Consider the following 22,617-nt stretch of genomic DNA (forward strand, 5'->3'; position numbering starts at 1 on the left):
GGGGGAAGGGAGAGAGAAGATGGCCACACTCTCCCCTTGAGCCACATGATCCATTTCCCATGTGACACATTCCAGAGCCTTGGAAAGGAGAAGGGAGGGGCACCAGGAGAGTGGGGCTGGGGGCGGGAAGATGGTTTAACAGTCAACCCTGCACAGCGTCATCTTGTCTCCTACCAGGAAGCGGGCTGTGAGCCAAGGGAGAGGCAGAGGACAGATATGAATGTGTTCCCAAGCTTTCCTGGTGGTCTGTGGCATTCTCTAAACTCCTATGCAAGGGCTATTCCTGACCAAGAAGACCCAAGGAGACTGGCTCTGAAATCAAGTCCGGATGGAGGTATGTGCTACAATTCCTGCGGTATTGTGGCTGAAATTTGGCTTAGAGAACATAATACCTTCTTTTTTTTCCGGGCAATTTGGAGATTTTGTCTTGGTGTATTGGCTGATTGATCAGGGGCTTTAGTTTTGTTATACGTCCCAAAAAGATGCCTAGGTAGTTCTGCAAAATGAATAATTCTCCAGAGTAAGTGCCTGTTGAAGAAAAATTATATGGAAATTCTGTATAGTGATAATTAATAAAACAAAGCAGTCATTGATGAAAATGATTTTTTTCTTTGACTCCTGGAAAGAGGAAAAAAAATATTACTGGAACCAACTAGATTTCATTGTCACTGCTAAAACCCTATTTTATCCCTTTGCAGCCGCTTGTTCTGTGCTCATGTTCCCAGAGGTTACTGGCAGTGGCTTGGGGAGCCTGACTGGGCAGGCGTGCTGTTTCTTTGTGCTGTGCAATCCTCTCCCTTCTGATGGTCCTGATACGAGCAGTGCTTGCGACTGTTTCCAGCTCTGGTTCAGGACAGTAGACTGCCACTGCATTTCAAACCTTACAGAATAGCTACCAAGAGGGCCCCCAGGAAGTTCTCAAAGGAATCTTCTAAAGTTACAGGCTAAAATGATCTGCCATGCACTCAAATCTTGGTATCTTTGACCATTTCTACCCAGCATAGAGAAGGAAGCTAGAAAATTTAAATTTTATTTTGTCTTTCTTTTACAAATACTTATAAAGTATTTGCTATATGTAAGGTGTCGGTCTAAGCACAAATAATCAGTCACTTAATCCTTATAATAACCCTCTGAAGGAGGTATTATTAGTACCCACATTTTGGTGATGAAGAAAATAAGGCACAGAGAGGTTAGGGAACTCTCTCATGGTCACACAGCTAGTAAATGGTAGGAACAGGATTTGGACACAAGAAACTTGACCCCGGGGTTCATGACCTTAACCACCGAACCATGCTGCTTCTCTGCTTGTGTTATTTCAAATGATGTCAACAGTTGATTTGGTTATAAATTTTGTTCAGCTCATGCTACTAGAAGATTGAATCAGCTTGCCTGGCTAAAACAGATCCCCAGTGAAATCTATATTTAATCTTGAATTACCCCAATAGTCACATTGTGTACCCCCAAATAACCCAATAAGTAATTGTCTGTTCCCTTCCCCTTGTGCTGTATAGCTATCTGGTAGTAAAACACTGTGTTACTATGGCGACCAAATGATGTCTGAAGGAAAAAAAGAAATCTAGAATTACATCATGGTTGATTTAAAAAAAAAAATCAAACCTAGAAACATTCTTCCATCCTTAGAACCTAGTAATAAGAACAGCCTAAGCATGTTCTCTTTAAAAGCACTTGGCTGGTTTTCAAAATAACAAATAGATTTAAAACTTCTAAAATTATGAACATAAACTGTGATATCAAACTGACTAGATATATTGCTTTAAAATAATATTATACTTTAAAACAAGGGAATAGATCTCTCTGTAAATTATTTTAGGTTTTTAAAGGGAAAAATGGAAGTTTGGTTTTTTTTTTAACTTACGGAAATTTCTGAGATATAAAGGATTTTCTTCCTTTGGTCTGTGTAGTTTCCCCCCGGTCCTTGACAATAATAAATGACTGATCTTACTCTTATATGCTGTGGGAAAACTAAGAGAATCTACAAGGTCAAAGATACAAAGAAGAAGATATGGGATGTGAGTCCAAAATTTGTGAAATTCTTTACTAAGTGAGGTGCTTCCCTTTAGAGTTTTGTTGAAGGACGCTTCGAAGAGTAATTGTGTCCCCCATAGTGTGGAACTTTAGTCCTTTAGATTAAGCCTTTCATCCCTGCTGAAACCTACGTTTCCCTGGGACCAGTAACGTGCACACTAATCCAGTCATTCGAAGGGCGCTTCTTGTGCCCTTCTGCCTTTGGATGGCTAGTGCTTGGCAGGCCTGGTTTGTGGCAAGCTCTCAGTGTATATTTGCTGATGAAGAATGGGAAGACTCAAGACCGACAGCCTTCTTGTGGAGCCAGTTTGGGGGCCCATGCCTGTGGTGTCTGCATGTGTTTATAGGGAGGACAGTGAGATCAATGGGAAGTAGGAGAAAACTTGGCAACAGTCACAGTCATGCCTGAAGTTTCTGTATGTTAGTCAGACTGACCCTGGAACTGTGGCAACTAGTGTTCAAGATGGAGCCATAAATTCTTTCTTGGGGGTTACCAACCCCCCTGGCATTTTATTTATATTTAGAATGAAGTTCTTGTAATATTTTATTTTAAATGTATTGGGATGACATTGGTTAATAAGATTATATAGGTTTCAAGTGTTCATTTCTGTGATACATGACCTGTATATTGCATTGTAGGCCCACCACCCAGTCAAATCATCTTCTATCACCATATATTTGGCCCCCTTTACCATTTACTATCCCCCACTCCCCTTCCCTCTGGCAACCACTATACTGTTGTCTGTGTCTGTGTCTTCTATTTTTATTTACATCTAGATGGAGGCACCATTTCCAAACATTGAAATAGTTCACTTTGGGCTGAGAGTTAATGTCTTGAGAAGGGCAGTTCCTTCCCGGGTAGTCCTGTCCTAATCCTCTGTGGCTCCCAGTGCCCAGAACACTGCCCCAAGAGCTCACAGAACTACAGGATTCCTCCCAGGAGAACCCTGGGATCCTCAGTGTCACAGTGGGCTGGAGCCAGACTGCCTTTCCCAAACTGTGGCAGTTAGGACCTGAGTCCAAAAGATTGTCTCTGAGCATTCAAAAGGTTGTTTAGGATTTTAATTCAAGTTAACAGACTAGTTAGGGTTAAAATAGCCACCCCTCTTGGTAATGTACAGAAATATAACCTATTATTTTTTCATCTAAATTCACTAAGGAGGGCAAGAGTGGGGTTTGTGAATAAGGTATGCGCCCCTGAACCCTCTTCATTCATCCGCCTCCCCTCCAGCGTTTACCTGCCGAGTGAGCTGCGCAAAAGAAACAGCCCTGCTGGAAGCAAGTACAGCACCCCCACCGCACTCACGCAGGACCTCAGATAAGCAGGAGGGCTAGTGCACACCAGAGGCTTCCACTGGAAGCCCAGCTGGGCTTCATACTCATCCCTCTCCAATCTGAAAGGGGGCTGTCTTTTCAACCAGGAGAGAGAGAGAAAGTGCAGAGGCTTCCCCTTGAGGGGGGGCTTTGCCAAGTACGCTTTCAGCTTGGAGTCTAGGAATGAAAGAGGAAATAAGAGGGTGAAGGATATGAGAAAGTGATGCCTCTGTCCTGCCTTTTGGTCACAGTCACCTGCCCACCACTGGTAAACCCTGCCCCATGAGTTATGCCCTGCCAGCCAGATTATCCAGTCTTTTCCTGAGGTAGATACATAGGGAGGAGGAAGGACCAGAGTGGTTCCGGATTGTCCTCTATGAACCAAAGCAAACATGGGATATGGATGAGAAGTAGACTCTCCAAGAGGATGGTTTTAAAAGCAAAAGGGGAATTACTGTCATGAATATCTATTCCTGCCCGGCCGGGCGTGGCTCAGCAGTTGAGCATCGATCTACGATCCAGGTGATCGGGGTTCGATTCCCAGTCAGGGCACATGCCCGGATTGCGGGCTCCATCCCCAGTCGGGGGCGTGCAGGAGGCAGCTGATCAATGACTCTCTCATCATTGATGTTTCTATCTCCCTCTCCTTTTCTCTCTCTAAAATCAACAAAGATATATTTTTAAATATATATATATATTTCTGTTTGTAGAGTCACTTTCCCTTGGCTAGACTTTTAAAGCATTCATCTCTGGAGCCTTTCGTTCAGCAGACCTTCCTAGGCACTGGGTGTCTCTTGTTTCTTCCTGATGGAAACTATGATGTGCATTCTTAGCCCCAATTTCTGGTCAGGAAGCTGAAGCTCTGAGAGATGAACTCATCTGCTCTAAGTGACACACAGCAAAGGGCCAGGACCTGAATGCAGGTTGTGCTAATTGTGTGCTCTTTCCCCTATAACACAAGTGAAGCTCTTTCTTCTACATTCTTTTAAAAAATATATGTTTTTGGATGTTAGATTAACACAAATACAGTTCTGGAAAAATTGGAAAAAATTGAGAAGTATAAAAGTATAACGAAAATAAAAATCAGTCATGAATCTCACCACCTAGAAACAACCACTATTAAAAACTTTTGGTGTATTTCTTCTCAGTTTTTTCCAACACATATAATGATAACAGAAGTAAATGTTTTCTTAGCACTTGCTTTGTTCCAGATGTGGTTCTTAGCTCCTTTCTCGTGTCGTTTCTTTTATTCTCACAACAGATCAATAAGGTAGGTACTGGTATTATCTTAATTTTACTGGTGAAGATGCTCAATGAGTACAAAGATGTAAAGTCACTTGCCAAGGCTACATAGGTAGTAAGTGATGTGAAGCCCAGGCGGCTGGCTCTAGGGCAGGGCTTCTCAAAACTCAACACTTTTGGCGTTTGGACTACATAATTCTTTGTTGGAGATGGGGGTGTTCTCTTTATTATCTATTGTTTAGCAGCATCCCTGACCTCTGCCTAGCAGATGTTAGTAACACCTTCCTCCCCCAGTTGTGATGACCAAGAATATGTCCAGACATTGCCCAATATCCTCCAGGAGGCACAATTACCTGTGAACCACTGCTCTAGAGCCAGTGCTCTCAAACAGTACAGTGTACAGCCTTTTTATATTTAAAATGTGCATGGAGTTATTTTCTCTACATCTAAAGGAAATACACCTTCAGATTTGGGTGCAGGCTATGAAACCTTCCTTGACTGTCAGTGGCTTTATAGATCATAGATAGGAGATTAGTTACATACAGAAAAATGCTCATTAGTAGACTCTTATAACAGGCTTACAGAATCAAACCATTGCCCATGATGAGGAGAATACCATGTTTCTCTTTTTTTTTTTTTCCTGGTTCTCTGTGCCAGGCACCCTTCAGCCTTCAAGGATTCAGATTTTAGGTGTACACCTGGAGTATAGCAGGGTGGTGCTTATCAACCAGAGTATCAACATAGGGAGCTGTGTCCCAGACAAAAGATGCCTGTTGCACATAATTGCTTGCTAATAAGTAAAGTACAAAAGTTTACCAGTAATTTATTTTAAAAAATTAATTATAAAATTAAGGATGTCTACATAATTATTTCCTTTTCAACGTGATTTCTTAGGTTGAAGATTAAGTGTTGGAGTTATAGGTTGAGCTTCTAGAGTTGCAGGTAAATCTGGACGTATCTGTGGGGGCGTGTCACACATATGAACATATTTGTCATACCTGTCTCTGAAGAAGAAAGGTTGAAAATTGTTGGTGTAGGTGATTAGGGGATAGACAGAGGATGAAAGTAAGCATTGAGAAATGACAGCAGTAGACTTAACCTATAAAATGTCTAAAAGTAGATGGCACTAAAATATACATTAACTGAAACTTATGCAAATATACATTCAAACATATTTTCCGTGATATACATATATATGCATAATTTGTCCATGGAAAATATACGTTAATGCAAATTTAAATCTAACTTTTGCGCCATGGACTTGAAGGTTGCTTTCTTGGAAAACCCTGATTGCAGACAGTGGTGCAGATCAAAATCTGCCCAGAGTATTGATGGGAATTTGATGTGAGGCAAATGTAAATGTTTCTGAAAAATAAGAGTTCTTAGTAACTCTCTGGTCAATGCTTACAATTGGTTCTTAACAAATCTTTCAGTTTGTTTTCCAATAGCTGTAAATCACATTTCTTGGTGCAGCTCTTTGCTTTGAGTGTAATGAGTCCGGTCTTTGCCTCCCCCACTTCTTTGCTATTTAAGTCCCACTGCTAGAGATGTGATACTGAAACCGGAGCTTGGAAATGAAACTGAACATTTACCTTCAAAACAACTGCTTGCCTCTACTTTAACTCAGTGAGCATGCAGCAGGTATTCAAAAAATGTTTGTTGTAGTGGGGGGGAGGTTCTAGTCAGTGTTTCTCCCCTCTAAAAATTCAGGTGTTAGATAGAATGGAAAGTAAACACAGGTGGCAAGGCTGACCAGACCACTTCCTGCAAAGAATCTGCAATAAGAGATTGTTGGCACAACCAGGATAATTATTGAGGAGGGCTTTGCTGGCCCCTGGTTAAAACTTGGCCCCTAGGTCTCTTTTGGAGACCCACCCTACTCTTCTTGGATGTCAAAGGCTCACAATGCTGGGCCCCAGCAGTCCCAAACAACTTTCCTCTCTTTCTATCAATATGCACTCTCAGTATTAAGCTCTCTGCTAGGTGAAGGCAGTGGGTTACAAGGCAAATGAATGTGTGTTGCTCATCACAATGTCTACCTATCAGTTTTAAGAGTTAAAATGACCTTAGAAACCATCCAGACCAACTCATTCATATGTAGACATGGAAACAGAGATTTGAAGAGATTGATTTACTTATGGTCCTTACACTGAAAAAGAGAGAGAGAAAGAAAGATAGACAGATTTGGATCTCTCAACTTGCTGTTCAGTGCTTATAATTGGAATCAAAACCCAGGTTTCTTGGCCCTCAGTCCAACATTTAAGGTAGAAAAGCACTCCACTCTTTAAGTCGTTCAGGATTTCTAATATTCTCATGCTGGTGGGGTAGTAGAAAGTGATAGTGTGGCTTCACACTCAATTATATAAGAAATGCTATATCGAATTAGTTTCTATGGCCACTATAACAAGCTATCCCAGATTTAGTGGCTTAAGAGAACAGTCACCTATTGTGTCACAGTTCTGCAGGTCCCAAGTCTGGGCTAGTTTCTCTGCTTGGTCTCACAGGCTGAAATCGAAGGGTTGGCAGAATGCAGCACCTCGTGGCTGTAGGACTAAGGGCATAACTTCTAGAGGCCTCTCCCTAGCTCTTGCATGTGGGCCCCTGCATCTCAGAGCCAGAAAAACCTGTCCATTCCTTCTCATGCTTGGACTCTGACTTCTGCTACATCTGCCTGCTACCAACCAGGGGAAGGGGTTTATTAGTTTGGGCTCACCTGGGTAATCCAAGATAATCTTCCCATTTTAAGTTCCATAACCTTAATTATATATGCAGTGTCCCTTTTGCTACATAACATATTAACAGGTCCTAGGGATTAGGGTGTGGACATCTTTCGAGAGCCGTTCTGCCTACTTCACACATTATTTCCTTTAAGTAATGTCCAGGCTCCATGTGGTCAATAATATTGTAAGAACTGTGTATGGTGCCCGGCCAGACATGGCTCAGTGGTTGAGCATCGACCTAGGATCCAGGCGATCGGGGTTCGATTCCCGGTCAGGGCACATGCCCAGGTTGCGGGCTCGATCAATGACTCTCTCATCGTTGATGTTTCTATCTCTCTCCCTCCCTCTCCTTTCCTCTCTCTGAAATCAATAAAGATATATTTAAAAAAAACAAAACAAAAAAAACAAAAAACTGTGTATGGTGCCAGATGTGGGTACTAGACTTATCAGGAGGATCACTTCATAAGGTATATAAATGTCTATGTTTTATGTTGTGCGCATAAAACTAATATAATATTGTATTTCAACTATAATTGAAAAATAAATTAAAAAAAGAGAAGACAAGCTGTTAAAAAAAAAAAGAAAAGAAAAAAAAAGGCAAGCCTTCATCCTACCAGGCTAATGGGAAAGTCATGACAAACACTGGTGCTCTTCCTGGTCCTGGTCCTGGGTTCTTATACAAAGCAAAATATGCGTGATGGTTCCTCTAGCCTTGGATCCCCTCTGATTATAGCAGAAATGTAATTACGGTCTGATCTGGTGTGGCTCCTTGCAGGCTGGTGGATCTGCTGCTTTGGGACCACACCTGGGGCTGTGCGTTCTCCCTAGCTGGGGAACTCTGTGCCTTGGACCGCTTCCCTAGCCGCCCTCCTGCGTTACCACCTGTCACTTACCTGGAGAACAGTGAGGAAGTGAGGCAGAGGTCCCAGAACTACCTTAAAAAATAGCATTATTGATTATTAATTATATACCATAGAAATACAGGGCACCATGTATGGAATATTGCATTGGAATACTTATGCTAAAAAATAATTTGTTATTTCTCTGAAATTCACATTTAACTGAGCATCCTGTATTTCATCTGGTGGACCTCTCTGGGTAGCACATGGTGAGAACATGTCTTACCCTCTCTGGCTTTGCTGTTCCCCCACCACAGTCATGCTGGTGCCTAGCTGGGCCTGATGTAGTTCTATAAAGCACTTAGCTCAGTGCCTGCACCAGAGCCACAGCTCAGGGCCAAAAAGTAAGACAGCCACTCAGGAAGCTTCCAAAGAGCCTGTGTGGCCTCTTTATCCATTTAGCATAAATTCAGGAATGTGTGTAAGTTCAGGGCTTCCAGATAGGTTGCCCAGTAAACCCTGCACTCCTGGAGGTGGTGGGCTGGTGAATGTTTAACTGCCTCTGCAGGAAGAAAAGCCCGATTTGCAGTGTTTGCCCATTTCTGTGGTGTGACTATTCCTACCGTGGCTGATTTGTGATACCAATGTGATGGCATTGAACTTGGGGCTGGGAAGAAATGTGCACAACTGGCTCTGGGGAGCCTGTGCAAGCCAGCCCGAGCCCACCACTGCTCCAGGCAGTTCTCAGTCTCATATATAGGCAGATCAAGCCTACATAACAATGAAAAATTTAAGAGAAGATGTCTTACCACTACGGTATTTTCTATAGTAAAACTATTACAATAAACACCAATTTCCTCTTCTAGTAATAGCAATTGATAAAAACTTTTTCCTCACTTCAATTCAGACTGATATATAGAGTTCTACTTTCATTCTGCGTTTAAAAGGCAACAGTTAATCATTTTTCATAAAGAAGTTCTAAAACTCCTATTTTTATTCTGAAGAAAGGCTCTATTTCCAGACCAATGTATCAACTGCACTTTTGATGCTGAGCCTCCGTCCAGTATATGGGGGCAGTGATTTCCCCCCAAATGTTCACTATTTCACATTTTCCTGAGCTAGCATGTTGAACAGATGTATCTGTGGGTAGTCAAGAGGCTGTGGGGGGAATAACTTTATATTCCTGTGTCTGATTGAGGAGTCAGGAAAGACCTATCCATGTATAGCTGATTCGACCTGAATTCAGATCCAGCCCTTTGTGGCCTCCCGGGGCATGAAGCCCCGGGGGTGGTTAAGAGTACGGGCTTTGGAGTGAGGCAGTCCTAGGGTGACCACTTTCCAACTGTATGTCCTTTGGGAACAACTTCAGGTTTTTTTCACTTGTAAAACAGGGCTAATAGTATTACCTACCTCCAAGGGCTACACATATAAAATATCTGATACATAGTAAGCACAAAATAAGTATCAACTCTTGGTAGTAGTGATGTATAACTACTGTCATCATTGTAATTCATCTTACTGCTCATTAGTAAAAACTTATGTATCTGTTTAGGTCTAGCAGATACTTTCCATTCTATAGAAAATGTTTCCCCCCTCAATCAAATCATTCAAAAATTCAATATTATACAAATTCTAGTTTGACATTAAATTTTTGAACAAATCTCAGAAATAAAAATGGTCTTCCTACATTGTGAGAATGTCTGTGAATCCTTATAATTTCAGGAGGGGAAAAAAAGAACAACTCATTAGGATTTTTTTAGTCTTAAGAAACCTAAGCAGCAGTTGATAAGTTTAGCCAGGAATAGCCCCTGGTAGAACTGCAGAGCGAACAAAGTTTGTCATCTCTGCCCCTCTGTTTCTCATTGTGGTCCTCTCATTCATCTATAGTCATCCATCTCCATCCATCCATCCACCCATCAATCAAAGTATGATTTCAGAAAGTTAAAATCATGACTCGTCTAAATATAGAATGAACACGTCAAAGATTTATTAACTTATTACCAAAGGAACCAATAGGCTGACTCCAAAAGCATTTGAAGAAATGGGTATTTATAGGGCTTTGTGTTTTTTGGATTTTTTTTTTTTAAAGAATGTCAGGATAAGATTGCTAAGTAGTCACAAAACTGATTAATGTCCTACAGGGCAATAAATCCATAACCTTTAGGATTATTTTCCCTGCTAGGCAGAAATCTGCATGTTCACATGTAACTTCACAGTAGCCATATAGTAAGTAGCAAAGTCAAGCACGGATATGTTCTCCCAGAGAAGTAGTCCTTGGAGAAGCCCATCTAACAGTGTCCTGGCATGACTTTAAAAAGATCTGCTATTCTCTTGTTTACTTGCTTTGAAGCATTGTATCATTTTCATTAACACATCTATCCATTTATTTGTTCAATAAACCTATATGTGCCAGGGATATACAGATAAAAACACAGTCTTTGTCCTCAAGGAATTTATAACCTAACGGGGAGACAAACATTCAAAAAAAAATTACAATATAAAGTAATAGGCATATTCCCCTCCCAAACTCCCCAGGATCCCATCATTACAGAGGTCCACCCAAACTGCAGTTCTATACAATGTCAACCTAGCTGCCATTTCCCCACTTATCTCTTAAAATACATAGTAGAGCCTGATGAGTGATTCCTCTCTTAGATAACATATAAAGATATTTTTTAATGGATTTTTAAAAAATATTTTTTCATTGATTTTTAGAGAAAGAGGGAGTGAGAGAAACATCAATCACCTGCCTCCCACACACACGCCCTGACTGGGACTCCAACTGGTGACCTTTTAGTGCGTGGGACAATGCTCAACCAGCTGAGCCCCACTGGCCAGGGCTATAGAGATATATTTAAACCCAGCGGAGTGTGCCACATGGCAGTCTTAGGACTGGTCGGGAAGAGAGAGGTTGAGGAGGAAAGGGGTGAAGAAGTCTTTCCTGTCACTCCTAAAATTATTGCATACAGATGACTTGGACATAATGACGAATTAAGCAGTCCTTGTATTTCCAAAACACTCCCTTGAAAATGTATTTATTTCAGAATTAATGGAGCAGGGGAAACCTTTCTGAAATTTGGTTTTGGGACCCTAGAATTTAGTTATAACATGGCAGACTCTTTTTCCCAGGGGTGGTGGTGCAGGAGCCTAACTGAGGACACCTCAACCATCTTCTCTCTCCCTCAAATGAGAGTTCTGTTTCATGTAGCAGTTGACCTGGGTGACTTCAGTTTCACTGGCCTTGCTCTTATGTTTTCCCCTATCTCCATGGTCACCAGTGTGTCAGCTCCCCGAGAATACACAATGATTTTCTCTCTCTGCTTGTAATTCTCTCCTCGCAGAGCCACCTAGAGTAGGAGTCATGTATTTCAGTTCTCTGTCCTTAGGGATTCGACTAAGTAAATATTTAATAAGCAATTATTAATGTAGAGAACTTCAGTGGAGGCTGTGAGGCATGGAGAAAGAATAACACCCTCCTTTCAGGAGCCACAGTTTAGCGGGGAGACAGAAACATGGACGTAATTCTAAAGCAGTGCTTAATCCTGGCTGCGTGTCAGGATCACCTGGGGAACTTCGAAACATCCCGATGCCCAGGCAGCGCTCCAGAGCAATTAGATTAGAGTCCCTGGGGTAGGACCCAGGCGTCAATATTTTTTTAAAGCTCCCTGGGAAAGTCCAATGTGTTGCTAAGTTAAAGAACCATGGGTCTAAAGCAAAAGAAATGGAAATGCTGTAGTAAACGACTAACAACGTGCTGTGTGGACAAGGGTACCTCAGCCATTCTGGATATGCTAATACTCCTATCCACGGTCTCACCACATTTCAGCCCACAAATGTGGAAAATAGAGCCTCTCATTGTAACCATGGGGGAAAATGTAGGTCAGTTTGCTTGTAGGGCATTTAGAAACTATACACTCCGGGAGGTACGGTCTGCAGGAATCTATGTCTCTAAGGGAAAAAGGGCCCCAAAAAGATCAACCCAGAAAGATGACCCCCAAATTCATTCCACACGCTCACTCTCTCCCTTGGAAATTTTTTGTTTTTTGTGTTTTTTACTCTTTTGTCTTCCCGAAGAAGTCCTAGTCATTCTCAAAGCCCCCACTTCAAACCTCACATCCTTTGTGAAGCTGTTCCTTTCCTTCCTCCTATCCCAAGCAAAATTGGGGCCCTATTTTTCTCTGGCACTTAGCTCCTAGTCTGCTTTTAGCAGTTAATTATAATTATTATAGAATTCAGTTATAATATGGCCGACAGTTTATTTATACATGACTCTTTTATGGGTCTCACTCATCTTTCCTTAGCATCCAGCACAGTTTCTTGTGTTTGTTTTGGCTGAATGGACGCACATTGCCCTCAGCTGTAGCAATTTTAGGTCGAGTCAGAAAGGCATGCCATCATCGGGGGTGACCTAGACTCAGGAATTCCCCAGGTTCCCTTGTCCCACTTCTGAGCATCCAGGTGGTAGGGCTGCAAAATTCGGCAGACATACTTAAAGTAGCTGGAGGAAATATGAAAGAAGGCCTGGCAGAACTGGAATTGTTAGGGGTGAGCTAGAGTTTCATCTCTCATAGCAGAGCTTTGCTTTGAGAGAAACAAAAGGGAGTCCACAGGTTTCTAAGTGAGTGTATTGACTGCAGAGAAGTGCCTATGCCACCGACTCCTGTTTTATTTAGGCCACAGGCATCCCCAGAACAGCTCTTTCTGTCTGAAAAAGTGCTTGTCTGTTTTATTTTTAAACTTGAAATATTTTTCAAAAATTGTTTTTCTTTCTTCCTTTTTGGCATCTTATAGGTCTTACATATATAAAGGTAAAAAGATTAGTTACATTTTATAAGTAGGAGGGCCATGCATTCTAGATTTTCCAGGACAGTGCTAATTTTAGATCTTATGTTCTGTTTTTAGACTGCGTATCCTGATTTTTTTATATGGAAAGAATGGTTGCTATTCTTACAACTGACTATCAACTGCCCAGCCGTGCTTAAAGGCCTTTTAGTAGTCAAAATGTCTAACTATGTAACATTTCTCTATGAGAAATTAAGTAGGGCTGCCTCATGGACAAAAATTTAAAAAGCCTGCAGGTAGCATGGAACAGGCACTTAGCACACTGCCTGAGCTTCACATTTTCGTTGAATGTGGTTTCTTGGTGAGGACAATATATATGAATGAACACTTCTCTCCCCCACCACAAATTAGTGCAAAAATCCTTTGAGGAAAAATGGTCATTAAGGACTGTTTTTAATCCCACCTCTAGAATCTGAGAAACGTTTCTTTGCGAGGTGTAGTCACAGGGGCCCACCAGGAGGGGCACTGGGCCAGTCGCTGGAGCCTGCTGCTGGAGCGCCTCCCTCCCCTGTGCCTCAGGCCGATGGAGTTGCTCTGGTTGTTATGGATTCAGCTGCTATGCTTTCTCTTTCCATTTAATAGATCCAGACCAAATTAAACATGAATGATCCCACTGTCACCAACGTCACCTCAATTTTAATCCAATGGCCCACAATTACACAATCTTTTTTACCTATTAAAAAGTATAACTTTTTTTCTCACTGAATAGTACAAAAAATAGTGCTAAACTTTATAATATTCTTTTATATCTAAGGATCATAAGCTTTTAAGAAGTTTCTGAGTAACAGTTATATTTGGTTGTTTTTAATCATCTGAATGCCGTAAGGTTTCTAGTAACCCAGTTATATTCTTTAGAAGACATCTTGTATGCTCTTCTTCAGTCTGTGTGTCATTTTATGAACCAATAACCAGAGAATGGCATCCACAAATGTCATCGATAGGGGTGACAAGCTATTAGTACGTGAGCCGCTTCATCTTTTGGAAAAGCAGGCTATTTTCGGATGTCACTGAATTAGGAGCTACTTCTGGCTCTCACAGAAGTGTGATGATTGCTCCACAGGCTTCCTAATGCTTCTGTAATGGAAATTCTGCAACGAGGACAGGATCCTTCCCAGTAGCTGGCCAGTCTGTATCCATAGATCCCTCTTAGCTGTTTCCATAGCTGACATCGGAGTGTTTCCATCAGCCTGAGTTGTCCGCTCTTGCAGCCTCGTTACTTTAGTGTTACAACATTCAGGAACTTCTCAGTTGCCCAGAATTCCAGCAGCTCTTCAGTTGGGGGTGACACCCTTACTGTTTGCTCCCTGACCCCCCGTTATCTCCGATGAGTGAAGGGAACAAGGCTATGTTGAGGAGTGGGTGAGCTCTACCACATTTGACTAAGGACCCAGAGAGGGTAAGGCCAAGGAGAGCCTGCGCTGGGATCTGCTAAAACAGCTCCTAAAATGAAAGATAAATGGGGCCAAAGGTGTTTTTTTTCTGGGCAGCAGTCATGTTTTCCTGCCAATGTACGAGTCCTACTCATTGACAAACGACCACCAACCTAAGTGTCAAATAAGACTGTTAGCCTTAGGAATCAATCCCTGTAACACCATTTTAACAGAAGGCTTCATTCTTCTCTTCTTATCCAGCACTAAGAGAAAAAAAATGAATCTGGTTTTTGCTCACAGAATGGAGAACAGCAAGCTGCCCTTGGTGACCCCGACACTCCTGGTGCCCCTCCAAAACCACAGCCGCCCCGACCCAGCCACACCTCTGCCGAGCCACGGCCTGGCCGACTCGTATGAGGAGCGTGGCTGGGTGAGCAACAGAACAGACCTGCAGTACGGACTGAGGCCCGGGGAAGTGGCCACGGCCAGCGTTTTCTTCGGGACCCTGTGGTTGTTTTCGGTCTTCGGCAATTCCCTGGTGTGTCTGGTCATCCACCGGAGCAGGAGGGCTCAGTCCACCACCAACTACTTCGTGGTCTCCATGGCGTGTGCCGACCTGCTCATCAGCGTCGCCAGCTCGCCCTTCGTCCTGCTGCAGTTCGCCGCGGGAAGGTGGACGCTGGGCAGCGCCATGTGCAAGGTCGTGCGGTACTTCCAGTATCTCACCCCCGGCGTCCAGATCTATGTTCTTCTCTCCATCTGCATAGACCGGTTCTACACCATCGTCTACCCTCTGAGCTTCAAGGTGTCCAGAGAAAAGGCCAAGAAGATGATCGCAGCGTCGTGGATCTTCGACGCAGCCTTTGTGACCCCGGTGTTGTTCTTCTACGGCTCCACCTGGGACAATCACTGTAACTATTTCCTCCCGCCCTCTTGGCAGGGAACCGCCTATACTGTCATCCATTTCTTGGTCGGCTTTGTGATTCCATCCGTCCTCATCATCTTATTTTACCAGAAGGTCGTGAAGTATATTTGGAGAATAGGCACCGATGGCCGGACTGTGAGGAGGACAATGAACATTGTGCCAAGGACAAAAGTGAAAACCGTCAAGATGTTCCTCATTTTGAACCTATTGTTCTTGCTCTCCTGGCTGCCTTTTCACGTAGCTCAGCTGTGGCACCCCCACGAACGGGACTATAAGAAAAGCTCCCTTGTGTTCACAGCCATCACATGGATCTCCTTTAGTTCCTCGGCCTCTAAACCTACTCTGTATTCAATTTATAATGCCAGTTTCAGGAGAGGAATGAAAGAGACCTTCTGCATGTCCTCGATGAAGTGTTACCGAAGCAATGCCTATACCATCACAACCAGTTCGAGGATGGCCAAAAAAAACTACGTGGGCATTTCAGAAATCCCTCCCGTGGCCAAAACGATAACCAAAGACTCCATCTACGATTCATTTGACAGAGAAGCCAAGGAAAAAAAGCTTGCCTGGCCCATTAACTCAAATCCACCAAACACTTTTGTCTAAAATCTCAGAATTCTTTCGATTATTGTTATGCGCCAGAGATTAAAAAGCTTTAACTATAAAAACAGAAGCTATTTATGTATTTTTTTCCAATCAACTTTCTGAGGGAAATGTTTCCTTTTGTAAAGTGTGTTCCTTTATCGATTATAGTGTTAATTTTAGCTACTTTTGGTTTTAGGGGAAGCATGCACCTTGAGGTCCTTTTACTATATCAGTGACACACAAAAAAGAGAATGGGCTCCTACTTTTAATTTCCCATTAGGTTCATAAAGGGTAAACCATACACGCAGTCTTTGATGAATGAATCAACCTAGTTTTATTGTTTCCTTTTTCTCTTTCCCACTGAAATGCTGTAACTGGGGGCTTCTGCTTTAAGTGGAATCCTCTCTGTCACACATTTCAGAGGCTTGTATTTCTTTTATTAAGGAACAATTAGGAAGTGTTAACAGTGTATGTTTTTACATTACCTTCTTCTAAGTAATCAATGTCCAGAAAGCACTCCATGTACAGTATTGGAAATATACTGGAACTGCTGGGCAGCCTTCTGTGATGGAATTTAATCAGGATTCTTAGGGGGAAAAAGCTTATAGAGTTGCCTAATCTCTCTGTCTCTCATTCATTTCCACTTTCCCTTCACTTAAGCAGCTGGTGATGCCTTAAGAAATGTGAAGTCAATGGGATGTTTCTCTCACACTTCTGTCCTATCCAGGCTGTGTCTAGGACACTTACTTTCCTTCTTTGAATTAAATTCAAGCACATGGGCAGGTGCCCTTGCTAGGCAACCCCATAAAATGCCAAAGGGAAAAATGACAGATGGCACTTCTCTGTGCTCTGCCCTTTGGCTGCCCAGCCCTAACTCTGTCCACTAGGGTAGCAAGGCCGAGGAGCACTTTCTTTCTCCTAGAGACCCAGATATGAAACCATTTCTCCAGCCAGCGCCCCCTCCCCTCATCTCTCGCCAGGACACACCCTCGTACCCTCCCAGACTCAACACTTCTTTGCCTGTGATAACTTGGGATTTTCTTCTCTGGTTGCCAGCTCTCCATTATTTCAAATCTAGGACCAGCACAATTTTAAACTGTTCTTATTAAAACAATAAAGGGCTTACAGACAAGACTAGCATGCATATTCACATCATTACCGAGGGCTGCAAATGATAATTCCAGTTTTTCAGTGATTTACCCACATTACCTCATTGGATCCTCTCAAGAATTCTCTGATGTACTTACCATCTCTGTCTTAACACTGAGGATACTGGAATTCAAAGTTATGTGACGTGTCCAAGTTGGAGCATGACAGAGCTGGTGTTCACACTCGGGTCCTCTAACTGCAGGTCTGTTGCTCTTTCCTTGACACTGCAGAAGTGCCTCTAGAGAACTCCTGAGTGGCCAAACCCATCCAGGCCTCCACAGGCTCCCTGGTGCTGCTTTGGTGGAAGTCTAAGGTCTAAGAACCTGGCCATTCTTTTTTTTTTCCTTTTTTTTTCTTCAAATTTTTCTTTATTGTTGAAAGTATTACAGATGTCCCTTTTTTCCCCATTGACCCCTTCCACCCCGCACCCAGGCTCCCGCCCCAGGCCTTCACCCTGTGTCCGTGGGTTATGCGTATATGCACATAAGTTCTTTGGTTAATCTCCTCCCACCCACCCACCCAGACCCTGCCTTCCCTCTGAGATTCCTCAGTCTGTTCCATGCTTCTGTCACTGGATCTATTTTGTTCATCAGTTTATTAAGTTCTTTAGATTCCACATATAAGTGAGATCATGTGATATTTGTCTTTCTCTGCCTGGCTTATTTTGCTTAGCATAATATTCTCCAGAACCTGGCCATTCTTAAAAAGAAAGTCTGGATGAAATTTAATGAGCTGGCCCTCACCTGTTGTGGTCCTCGCCTGCCCCTTGGCCATGGATAGGTTCTTGGACTTGTGGTGTTGAATTTCTGAGATACAGAAAGAACCCTGTACATCCCACCTCACAGACACGGGGAAACAAGACAAGATTGGGTTTGATATTTGGGGCAAGGAACAACAATAAGGCAATTCATCTTCAAACATCTACAGAGCTGGTGCTTTTAAGTGGCAGTGATTCCTTCAATCAGCACATTCAAAAGATAGAAATAATAGCTCATATTTTTCTTCCTTTTCTTTCTCCTCATGTTCTTACTTATCCCATGAGCAAATGGCACTCTAAAGTGACAAAATGAGCCCAGTGTTTATCTCACTTGACCCCTGAATTTTATGGTTCAAACTTGTTAAAAGAATCGAAGTGATTTTTATTTTCTGCCCTTTTAAATTGAATATTATTTTTTAAAGTTAGATTGTAAAACGTTAGACTTAATTCATTTTAAGTTATTTTTATGTATATTTTAGGTCTCAGTTGAAACTAAGAGACCAGAAGATTATTAAGCTCTAGCCTGTCTTTAATGTTCTATGAGTTTACCCCAGTTAGTAGAAATTCAGTGAGACCATCTCATAAAAACTCTTGTTATAGAGAGTACTAGTTTTTTTTAAATTCCCCCAAATAATGACATAGGGTTAGTCAAGTTACCATCAAGAGAGCCCCCAAACCTCATGACCCATGAAAATTCAGGTCTACTCTCTCAGCATGTTGATAATTCACTGTTTTCCTTTAGTTTAATATGGAGCATTCCTATTGCCTCACTCCATCCTGAAACTGGAGAAAATCAGATATAATGCCCACATTAATGAATATTTGCATAAGTCTCAGCAACACAAGAACATTAACCAGACCTCACATTGATCCAGCAAGAACTAGAATTAAGTCATGGGAGGCAGGCTTCTGGAGAGAAGGAGATTACTCCAGTCTCCTCGCCGGTACCCGATGGTGTGCACCACGCCCCCTGATTCACGGAGCCTCCCAACGGGAGTCCAAGAAAGGAACAGCGGGGGGCAGGTAAGGTTCAGAGTGGGGGCAGTTCTCCTACCTGGCTCCAGGTTTCCGAAGACTGGGAGGGGGGGACAGGGATGCTTCCTCTGAGGTGGAATTTGAGCTTCTCCCTTCCAGTCTTCAGAGAAAGCATGAGTGTAACCAGCCTGCACGCCCTGCTCAGATGCGCTTCCCTGTGGACCTGTCACAGGTTCACCCAGGACGCTGGAGCCGACCCCCTGGGCCAGAGTTCTTAGGAAGGACAATTTTACCACCCAGGCTTGGGAGCTGTCACTTGCCAGATAAGGTTGGCAGGTCTGCCTTTCCTGGTGGGCACAGTCCCTCCCTTTACCTCTCCAGCCTGGCTGCTACCTGCTGAGTTCCCTGTTTCAGAGCAACGTCACCAAGACCTGATGGAGTTACTTGACCACAGTCAGCTTTGAGGTTCCACCCCTCCGTCAGAACCACATGGAAAAGCAGCAAAGAATTAGAGATTTTTAGAATAGAAGGCATGTTGGCAGACCCTGGCACAAGCCCCTCGTTGTTTAGAAGAGGAAATTAGGACCAAGAGAGGTCAAATTAGGGGTAAAGTGCCTTCTACTACCAGCCCAATGCCCTCTTCACCATTCTGCTTGCCGTGGCCTGATTCATGTACTGGAGGGAAAATCCTCGCTGTGTGGAAGAATAGGAGGAGTACAAACAATTCCCCACCCTTCCGTTCACCTGCTAATTCACCTGGAGCAGAGGCCACTTGACGGTGCTGCGGTTAGTGGACATGCGAACGGGCTTTGTCGAACTGTTGTGCAGAATGACCGCTGGATGGCACTGTGGCCCGTAGGCAGGGCCCGCCACCTCCTCAGATGCCCGTCCCCGGCGATTCCAGCGAAGTCTTGTCTCCTAGCAACAAGCCAGGGAAAACTGAGCACCCGCAGCAGCTGGACATCAACGAAGCAATCAGTGTGTTCAAAACACAAAGCCTCTAAACATCGGAGGAAATTCCAAAATAATTAATACCTTTTACAGACTCGTGAAGTCACTAGTCAAAATATTATTTTAAACTCATTTTACAAATGGTATCATTTAAAAAACAAAAACATCAGACCACCAAACTGGTGGTAGTTTCACGGACACTTAAAGGGCCTCTCTCTCTTTTCTGCTCTTTTTTATCATTTGATTATGAGAATTCATGCTCCTTTTTATAGCAATGTAATCTAGGCTTTCCCTAAAAATTAATGCTCCTATGCTCCTGGTAAGTAGGCACTTAAATTTATTTTAGGCCCATTGCATTTCTTCAGGCCCTCTTTAACCTTTTGAGCCCCTACAATTTGGGCCACTCTAAACTTTTTGCTCAGCTGAGCACTTCTGTTCAAAAGCTCTATATTCTTTCTCAAAAAGGAGCCTCTTTAAAAATGTGTTGCTTCAAAAACTATCAGCCCTATACAGTTAGGGTTCACCTATCATTTGTAGAAAGTATGATTTTAGTTCTGCAGGAATATGACCCCCACACGCGCCGGGCTCTGCAGTGACGAGCCATGTGTGTCTGGTTTCAGGATCACGATGCAGGTCTGGAAGTTTGAAAACAATCTGGTTTTCAGCAGGCAGTCAATAAGGCAGTTCCAGCTGTTTGCCCATAACGGCTGGATAGAGATCAAAACTCCTTTAGGGGATTTCGAATGGATCTTCTCTATTCTGCTTGCCTTCTCTATCAGCAAAAGAACGACCTCTTTGAGAAGACTGTGTGTGTTCTGTTAGACAAGGCCATCGCACAGATACCGAGACAGCATAAAAGTAGATGTGGACAGCGCCGGCAGAGGCTGGGCGGCACAGCGCTGAAAAGAGTGGGCTTATACTCTGTGCCGCAGTCGATTCATTTAAACTTCTGGGCTGTCTGATGGACCCTTTTAGTAAAAATTGGGCACAAAGCTCCAATGATATATCCAGCCAGCAAAGTTTTTCTTTGTCCCAAATAGTATGATGGTTGCTTTCAAACCCCAGCTTCTTCATTTTTATAATGGGGGGAAGAACAGTGCCCACCTGTATGAGGGTTCTCCAGCAAAGCAGAACCAATGGGACATAGTTAGATGGCAGAAAGATGATAATACTTTCAGAAACTGGCTCATGCAATGGAGGGAGTTGGTTAGCTTAAAATCTATGGGGCAGGCCAGCAGTTTCTTCTTCTCTGGGTAACATCATTTTTGCTCTTATATTATCAAAACTAATCTCTTTAATACTTAAAGTCAACTGATTGTAGATGTTAACCACATCTATAAAATACCTTAATAGCAACACCTATATTAGTGTTTGATTAAATAACTAGGTACTGTAGCCTAGTTGACATGTAAGACTAGTTCCTGACACCAGTTCATAGGATTGTTGCAGTCATTAAATGAGCCCAGATCCATATAAATCATTTAGAGCATTACCAAATACCTGGGAAACCCTCACTAAAGGTTATCTATTGTTATTTTAATATAGTGCTAACCCAACAAATGTGTCACTGTCTTCCATCTTTAGCTTTTTTTTTCTTTTTTTTTAGTTTTGCTAAGATTTTGCAGACTCAAGGTGGAAGGAACAATTGGGAGCAGGAACTTGAATGGAAGGGAGGTAGGTGGCAGAGCAACTTCTATTCACTATTCACCCCAAAGGGAACTTCCCCCCACTTGAAATATTTCTTTAGAAGGAATGGTCTAAAATCAGGATACACAAAATACTTGAGAATTTACTTTTATTATCATTCTTCTGTTGGGATTTCCACTCATGCAATAGAGAGAACTGATGGGGGAAAACCAGTTTTGACTAACTGTTCATTCTAGAAGAACACAAGAACCAGCGCCATGGGACTTAAGTTGCTGCTCTTGGTCATAGTTCATTGTAGGCAACTATGTAGCTTAAACATATAATAATTGTATATTTTCAGTTAAACTATAAGTGAATTATACTAACTAGAAACAAATCTAAGTGAAATCAAGGGAAACTGAAGTCAAGATGTTAAAAGAAAAAGCTATTTGATAATTGGAGTAGAAGTGGAAAGAAACACAGTCAAAACCCAGACTCAAATTTATGAACACAAATATTGTAAGGAACTTTTAAATTTATTTTGAAGAAAAATTTAAACTACTAGAATGGTTTATGGCCTTTTTTTTTTTTTAAGAGAAAATATGAGTATACTGTTTAGAAGACAAAGGGAGGAATATACTTATATTTAGAAATTATTAGTTTTGTGGTTTAAAAAACCTGCAGCTGAAAAAGCCGCACATTGAAACTCAGTGTAATTTAAGGACTTAGGTAGAGATCTAGAACAGCACCTGTTTCCGTTTTGTTTGTTTGTTTCTATAAGCTATTACAGCTGTGGAAGGTGAAAGTGAGACCCTGTCCCATGGCAACTAAGGTTGCCAGCGGGATGGATGGGCAGGCATTCATCAGCCAACCTTGGGTGTACATTACAATTTGACGTTTGTGTACAAAAGTCTAGTTTCCTTCCATTAACCTATATTTCACTTAGCATAATACCCTCAAGATCCATTCATGTTGTCGCAAATGGCAATATTTCATCTTTTTATGGCTGAATATTCCGTTGTATATAATGTAGCACATATTCTTTATCCATTCATCCATCGATGGACACTTAGGTTGTTTCCAAATCTTGGCTATTGTAAATAATGCTGCAAATGAACACAGGGGTGCATGTATCTTTACGAATTAGTGTTTTCATATTCTTCAGATAAATACCCAGAAGAGGAATTGCCAGGTCATAAGGCAGTTCCATCCTTAAATTTTTAAAGGAATCCCCATACTATTTTCATTGTGGCTGCACCAATTTACAATCCCACCA

General features: G+C 42.3%; 2 protein-coding genes across 2 annotated transcripts in view; both read left to right on the forward strand.

The window, feature by feature from the left end:
• Window positions 1-244: 244 nt before the first annotated feature.
• On the forward strand, window positions 245-16,015 carry GPR19 (G protein-coupled receptor 19). The gene is made up of 2 exons (XM_016197457.2): window positions 245-334; window positions 14,635-16,015. The coding sequence occupies exon 2, from the start codon at window positions 14,651-14,653 to the stop codon at window positions 15,902-15,904; it is 1,254 nt and encodes a 417-aa protein (XP_016052943.2). The 5' UTR covers window positions 245-334; window positions 14,635-14,650; the 3' UTR covers window positions 15,905-16,015.
• Window positions 248-22,617, forward strand: part of DUSP16 (dual specificity phosphatase 16) — a 146,119-nt gene continuing 123,749 nt past the window's right edge. The window contains exon 1 of the mRNA XM_016197451.2: window positions 248-334. The gene's annotated coding sequence lies outside the window, so the exon portion shown is untranslated. The remainder of the gene's footprint in view (window positions 335-22,617) is intronic.

This window comes from Miniopterus natalensis, chromosome 2 (assembly GCF_054644295.1).
Source record: "Miniopterus natalensis isolate mMinNat1 chromosome 2, mMinNat1.hap1, whole genome shotgun sequence".
NCBI lineage: Eukaryota > Metazoa > Chordata > Mammalia > Chiroptera > Miniopteridae > Miniopterus > Miniopterus natalensis.